At 40.3% G+C, this 7,836-nt stretch overlaps 1 protein-coding gene across 3 annotated transcripts in view; it reads right to left on the minus strand.

The window, feature by feature from the left end:
- Nucleotides 1-1,344: 1,344 nt before the first annotated feature.
- The window catches only part of LOC138007954 (proline rich transmembrane protein 1B-like), a 7,549-nt gene continuing 1,057 nt past the window's right edge, over nt 1,345-7,836 (minus strand). For 2 of the 3 annotated variants that reach the window (XM_068855103.1, XM_068855101.1), the window contains exons 2-5: nt 3,435-3,466; nt 2,507-2,799; nt 1,741-1,869; nt 1,345-1,650 (exon numbers count right to left, since the gene is read on the minus strand). In XM_068855103.1, the coding sequence (XP_068711204.1) occupies nt 1,501-1,650; nt 1,741-1,869; nt 2,507-2,799; nt 3,435-3,462 (600 nt within the window). In that variant the 5' untranslated portion in view covers nt 3,463-3,466 and the 3' untranslated portion in view covers nt 1,345-1,500. Of the gene's footprint in view, nt 1,651-1,740; nt 1,870-2,506; nt 2,800-3,434; nt 3,467-7,487; nt 7,577-7,836 lie in introns of all 3 variants that reach the window. The other variant, XM_068855102.1, reaches the window with a different exon arrangement.

Consider the following 7,836-nt stretch of genomic DNA (forward strand, 5'->3'; position numbering starts at 1 on the left):
GCACAAGGGTCAAAACATGGGGTCTTGCATTTTAACTTATATATGTACATTCATTTCTCAAACCACGTCGGACATACATGTACAGTTATAATAGCCCGTTTCCGAGTTGCAACATACCTCAGTTTCAAAGCGAGTTCCAGTGCACAGCCATTCAAATGGAAATTAGTTGCATATTCTTATGCAAATCAAACTCATTTCCCTTACAGACGTTGAGCACCAATTAAGACTTGCTTCAAACCTGAGACATACAGCAACTCAGAAATGGCCTATTGAATGCAGATGCCACCCCAGCTGCAAGCAAATGTGTATGAGGTGTATGAGGGCATGCAAGCCAGCAAAAACAGCCTGAAGTCATCAAAACTTTGCAGAATATTATTGGGTAACAGCTTACGTCATAATTAACACGTATTTTGCATCCACAGGGTGCTTGATTGAAGCATTCTGAAACAAAAAGCTATTAGTAGTATAATACAAATACAGTATGGGCATATTTTAGTCAAAAGAGAGATGCATTTGTTTATTCTACGGTAACCATGACTGCACGGCTGCAGCACAACTCAAATTACGGAAAAAATGCAGGAACAATTTTAATCAAGTAAACAAGAATGCATTGCACCTGCATTCATTCTGGAATCACACACGCCAACTAAAGTATTATCTCCTGGTATATCATACAGGTAACACCAGCAGGGATTAATTCCTAAGGATTAAAATGTTCCACAAAAGTGCCATGGAAGATATTTTGTAAAGCTGATTTCAACAATTTTCTCTAGAGACATTGAAATTATCAAGTGCAAAATTTCATTACTCCTGATTTGAAAAGTTTTCGAGTGGATGTGGATGTTGTTAACCCACTGACTCGATCCAGAACCACCCCCCATTGTCGAATAAAATCGTTGGCTCAGTTGGTTGAGCAGCGGGCGGTCACGCGAGAGGTCGTGAGTTCAACTCCGGCCAGACCAACACTCAGGGTCTTAAAATAACTGAGGAGAAAGTGCTGCCTTTGTAACGACATCTGCAAATGGTTAGACTTTCAAGTCTTCTCGGATAAGGACTATAAGCCGGAGGTCCCATCTCACAACCCTTGGGTATATATAAAATCTGTGGGACGTTAAAGAACCCACACACTATTAGAGAAGAGTAGGGCATGGTGTTCCCGGTGTTGTGGTCTGATCTATGGATATAGGGGTTAGGCGTCAATTGGGACGAAAAGTTCTGTTCCTCTCCCCTGCCACTCCATGAATTGTGGTGAATAAATTAAAGTTAAAGTTAAATTAAAGTACTAAGTATGGCTGGTTTGGGCTGGTGTAGGCATCAAAGGGTCAAGACTCACTCCTAAGAGTCAATGGGTTAAAGTAAGGTAATTTAATTGAATTGGTCAACAAGACACCAGTTGTTATAATACATACTTATAGTCAAATGGTACCCACAAGAAGCTAAACGTAAGTTAAACCTGATTTTCTATACTTCAGCATTATTCCATTGGAATCTAATTCAAAATTACAAAGCAAATAACACTAAAACAAAGACAACGATAGGGACAATGATGAAAAAAACCCCAAACCCTATTGCCATGTTGACTAACTTCCTAGTCTCCATACTCAAATTGTTGGCAGCCACCATGTCTCCTTGGAAAATTGCGTCTCTCGTCTAGGTATGAAACAAACCAAATTAAGTCTCAACCTTTGGACAGGAATACTAACAAAAAGAAATGCCCTGTTCATGAAATGTGAAACACACCTGATTTGACTTCAATATAGCAAAAATTCCTATTGGCCAGCAGCAAAACAAACAGACAAACCAGGACAACCCATGGTAGTCAGGTGGGGCAACCAGTGGAGCATAAATGACACCTGGTCCACCCTGCTGCTGTGGAGTCAAAGTGAGAAATGTTGGTTAAAGGCAGGAAATACATGTAACTGTGCTCAAAAGTAGGGAACTCAATTCTTAAAGACTGTATTTCTGCAAAATCTTGTATTTGCTGTGGGCCGCCAGGCAAGCAGTGACACTAACCTTGCCGACCACTTTCTTGCACATGGTTTACCTCTCGTACTGAATCCTTGCCAGATTTCAAGAGCGAGTGGGTGGGCTCGTGCTCAGCACAAGACTTGGATGATTGTCAGAAAGTTTTGGGGTTCCTATTTTCGGATTTGTTAGTTAGCTCTGGTTTCGCTTTTCATTTGTCAGTGCCCCTCTTCAGTTGCATTCATTTACTTTCATAACTTCCTTTTGGTTATTAGTATTCTTTAAGTTTTTAAGATATCCTGGCAGTGTTGAGTTGTAATCACCATTCGTAAATCCTTACTTTAACTCGAATGTTTTTAGGTGATTTTCAGGAAACACTGCCCCTTTTGCAACTGGTTTCCTTTCTATTCTGAATGAATTTTAAATGTTAAGCCAAGTCTCTAAGTCTCCCTCTTGGGACTGAAAAGCTGAAAATGAAAATGTACTTAGTCTATACATATACATTGTAAGCCTAGTAAGAGTAAACTGCTTGGTAACTTACCACGACTGTGACAGTGTTATGCTGAGTTCTGATTGGAGCACTATGATATTGGTAAGGTCCTGGCTGAGCGCTGACTGGTGCTTGGTAGCCTGGGTGTGGTGGGTACTGGTGAAGCGGTTGTGTTGGGTAACTAAACTGAGGTAAGTTAGCACCTTGCACTGGTGGTTCCTGAGTCACTGGACCAGAAGGGTTTTTGATACCATAATCTTGACCAGGAGGGGGATACTGGGCTGGAGCATTTTGAAACTCAGGACTGCTGTAAGGGGGTGGAGCATATGGTGGAGGCTTGGGATCTATGCAAAAGTAATATAATAACTTGAACAGACCTAGGTTTTTTTTTAACAAAATTATCTATGCAGTCTTGTAATAACTTCTAATGCACTGGAGCAAAAGGGTTGTACATTGTATAACAGAAGCAAACAAAATCTACCATGCTATATACTTTTTCAGTAAAACTTAGAAGAACCTTATATATGAACAAAACTACATTCAAATAATACATGCAAATTGTCTCACGTGTTCTCTCATTGTTCATTTGATTTTTTGCTTACTGTTGAGAACATTTTCATGACATTTTTATTAAACACATGCTTTTGATTGGTTAATTCAACCCCATGTGCCCATCAGTTTGTGTCAAGTTTTGAAATTGCTGATGCAATGTTTTATGTAAGAGAAAGACATTGGGATTTTTTAGTGAAGTGAAGATGAATTTTTTGTCTTGAGTATTTGAAGGGTTCACAGATTTGAAATTATATTTTTTTCTCTGGATTCGTTATTAACCGAACACCTGAACACCTTTGAACAGTGTTACTAGAATCTACTCCAATAATGTCCAAGCTTTACAAAAGAATTGAAGTGTTCAGGCATTGAGGTAAGAAAAGTAAGCTGACAAATACACTACTGACAATAACAAGAGGCCGCTACTCACCAAAATGTGCTTGATGATAATCAGCCATAATTCTTTAAAATTAATATGAAATTGACAATATTAATTAACAATAATTATTGCATGAAAAATTCTCCTCACTTATTTATGGCAGCATACAGTTACAGTTTAACAAAGACCATAAGCTTAAATTAAGGAGTCTCGAACCAGTTTCAATGCTTCCTAGTGACGCTCAGATATAAGAAGGATCGGCACCACAACGTTGTTCATGTACCTCCTAAGACTAGCGAAGAAGAGGAAAAGTGTGTGGCCAGTGCTATTCTGAGGTAACGTGTGCGTCTAATCTGTTAAATGCAGGGGTAGATAGTAAATTAGTACTCCTTGGAACTGGGAATTTCTAACGTTAGGGCTATTTTAGGACGGAAACGTACAGCAAGGTTTACAAGCGAACCAACAAACAAGGTCCCCACCAATGAGCGAGAATTTAAATTTAGAAAAAGAATGGCCCTTTCTGTTTTGGGGAGTTTCAGTGTTGTAGCGTTAATCGATCTAAACAGAGAGTCTTCGAAGTGTTGAAACCCTTTCGAGCCTCCTTAAGTATGAAACATTACACAATTATTATTTTAACAATCACAGTCATTTGTGTGCTCCCAAATACAACAAAAGGTCATTTGACAAGGCTGCTGCCTAAGAAAATTTTAAAGGAGCCCTCAGAGCTAAACGCTGAGAACTTAGGAGCCCAACATACGAAGTGAAAGGTGTTGCTGTGAAAAATTAAGCCGCCCAGAGCTATTCTTTGGGAGCCCCAGGCTACCGGGCTCCTGTTAGGCAACAGCCTTGGTCATTTGATTGGGTTTAAACTTAAAGATTTGGGGCCGGTTCCTGTAACGTGTAATAACTCTATCCCAGGATAAATGTGCCTTATTCCATGGAAAAAGGCATCTTTATCCCTGGAATAGAGCTACATGTATTACACTTTTTGGGAACCGGCCCTTGGTCAATATATTGTGTCAAAAACTGTGCTAAACATGTAGCCTGCCTAAATACATGTATGGCAGTAATATACAACACTAAAAAAGTTCCAATTTAATTTAATAAATCTATAGCTTGTTTTCTTTGATTTTTGAGATACATCTATTATTATCATTGTAATTTGTAGGGGAAGAAACATTTCATATCAAATATAACATGACATAAATATTGCAGAAAAAACATCTTAATAGCTGAGTATGGGGGCTGTACTTTTGAATATTAACCTGTGGTTGTGAAGGTATGGACCCAGCACTGAGCACCAATATTCCCAAGTATGGTCCAGAGAAAATGATCAATGAAAACATGAACTGTCCTTGAAACCCTCCTCAAGCTACCACCTTGCCTGGCAGCTTGAAACTCAAACTGTTACAGAAGTCACACAGTAGTATGTACCGATGCATGATTCTGCCCTCCGATTTGACAACATTCCTACATCATAAGATTTAATTGTCCCCACCCCTTAGAATCTTACCCAAGAAGTAATGCCCAGGAATTAGCTAAAGGTGGGGAAGTGGGAAGTGGGTGCCACTAAAATATGTGACTCCTTTCCACAAATTCTGGTGTAAAATAAAGCACAACTTGCAATACACACAATACATAGACAATGAAAATGAGCATTTTAAACCTGTATTTAAATGCAAACTGGTACATATTAAATGTTGAGTAACAACATAATGCAAACAAAGAGCGTTTAGTCTAAATTCCGGTTGAGGTTTTTTAGTTGTTTTTCTTTTCCGTACTCACAAATGTGCATATCCAGAAACTGCGGATGTGGGGGAATAATTACAACTCCACATGGTAGTTTTACACTCCTCAAACATGAGCCCTCAGCTGTACTGAGCGCATAAGGGAAGCGTGCTAAATCACTTGGCCATGAAGTCCCATACATGAAATAACGTGCTAAATTTTTAGTTTGTCTGTAGAGTGAAATGGCAATTAGCCACGTGCTTCTCACTGAAGTTAAAGCCCTGTTGAGTGGGGTTAGAATCTGGATGGGACACCGGCATGCAAGGTGTAAACTCAGTGTACATTTTGTACAACTCCAGATTGCCTATTGAAGATGCCTTATGCATCTTAATGCCCTTTTTCAATCCGAATACTCACATTCTTTGCTTTAGGAGAAATAAACCTACAATCTTGGACAAAATTGTTGAGAAAACTCTGCTTTTGGACTAAACTCCGACCACGAGTATGAAAAATAGGCTCTCTCTTTGCCCCCGCCCCCAACCCCCCCCCCCCCCCCCTCTGCCCTGATCAATGTTGCTAGACGAAACAAAGCATGTCGAACCTGGGCTTATCAACATTGGTTGTAGGGGGGAGGGGGATCGCTAATCATGTGCGATATTGAGGACGTAGTGCGCAAAATGACCCCTGTTTTTAATATTCTCAACCCTTTTTGTCCAAGATTGTAGGAGCAATCATTGCTTATGAAAGAACTTTGGATGTTTGCATCACTAGACGAGCCAAGATGCCATAAGGACGATGCATTAATGTATGAGGCATGAGGAATGTGGCTGAAAATGGAAGTTTGAAGTAAAAGAGTTCACTAAACAGTTTGTGACCTTGATGGACCTTTTTAGAGTGGACCTTTGCACAGTTTCTGATGCCATATTGACTGGCATATTGGTTGAGGGGCAAACGTGCACAGTAAGTGTATGGGATTTTGGCGGAATTCAAAAGGGGCAGATTTCAAACAATTTCCAATATTTTTAGTCATTTCATTAATATCATTTGCCCAACGAAAAATTAGACCATTTCCCTTGGCGCAACATCTTAAAATTAGATATTAGAAATCTCCTCAAGTCGGTTCAAATTTCCCGGGAATATTTGCATAATTTTGATTGCAAATGTGAAACTTAAAAATTATGTTTACGGTTGTTATAGCCACAGGCTCCCCAAGCTGAAAATACGTGGTGTATGCGACAGCTTGTGTATATAGAGAATTGTATGGGTAAATCACCGATCGTAAAAAAATTGTGTAAATAACTATCTCATTTGAAGTAAAGTTTTCCTACCTCAAATGTCTGACGAACTTGTCTCTTGAACCGAGTTTAGAGCCATTCTGACGACGTTTAGTGAAGTTATCCGGAAACGGTTACTAAAAGAATAGGAAGGCCGACCACTCCATCCATCGCTGGCCAGACCTCACTCCACAAATCGTTTTCTCCTCAACAGGAAAAGTCCCGAATCACAATAAAAACAACAGCTCCATAAAGCCCAATAAATTTCACTCCAAATATGTGTGTTTCAGCGGCCGAAAAGACTCGTGAAGAACGAAAATTTTGCCTTAAAATTCACCTCTTCTGCTTTCCTCAAAGGCTTGTGACCGGGCAGTCAACAACGGCCGCCCGCAAGCTGGTTTCACCCTCAACTCTGATTGGTCCATTTGAATTTGACCGCGTGCTGGCAACACGACCCTCCAATCAGAGTTGAGGGTGAAACCAGCTTGCGAGCGGCCGTTGTTGACTGCCCGGTCACAAGCCTTTGAGGAAAGCCGAAGAGGTGAATTTTAAGGCAAAGTTTTCGTTCTTCACGAGTCTTTCGGCCGCCGAAACACACGTATTTGGAGTGAAATTTATTGGGCTTTATGGAACTGTTGTTTTTATTGCGATTCGGTACTTTTCCTGTTGTTTTCCTGTTGAGGAGAAAACGATTTGTGGAGTGAGGTCTGGCCAGCGATGGATGGAGTGGTCGGCCTTCCTATTCTTTTAGTAACCGTTTCCGGATAACTTCACCAAACGTCGTCAGAATGGCTCTAAACTCGGCACAAGAGACAAGTTTGTCACACATTTGAGGTAGGAAAACTTTATTTCAAATGAGATAGTTATTTACACAATTTTTTTACGATCGGTGATTTTCCCATACAATTCTCTATATACACAAGCTGTCGCATACACCACGTATTTTCAGCTTGGGGAGCCTGTGTTATAGCTTGATTCTGATTGCCATACTTCACGTAACAATACTCTGAATATAACTGCTTTTTGAGATATTATCTTGCTATTGACAACCGTCAGACCATAAAGGATTTACAATGGTTCAAAGTCGGTAAAATTCCCATACATTCACTGCCTTCCCACAGGCTTGCCATGCTGCTGTTCCCAGCCCAGCTTATCACCTTTGTTGTGTGGAGCTGCCACTTAAAGGGGTGCCTAAAAACAAACATGGCATGCGTTGCTGATGAGGCCTAAACAGACCGAAACATGGCCATGTCTGCCAGTGAACCAGCTGAAATGGTTGTGACGTGACGTGATGGCCACACTGGGTTCCATTGGGTTTGGTGTTATGGTGTGTTCACCTTGCGTTTAATGCATTTTGACTGTAATTTAAGCCATGTTTAACCTCAACCGCCATGGCCTCAAAAACGGTTCAAATGTCCATTGATATCTAGAATTGCATTTAACATGAGAAA

This window comes from Montipora foliosa, chromosome 6 (genome assembly GCF_036669935.1).
Source record: "Montipora foliosa isolate CH-2021 chromosome 6, ASM3666993v2, whole genome shotgun sequence".
NCBI lineage: Eukaryota > Metazoa > Cnidaria > Anthozoa > Scleractinia > Acroporidae > Montipora > Montipora foliosa.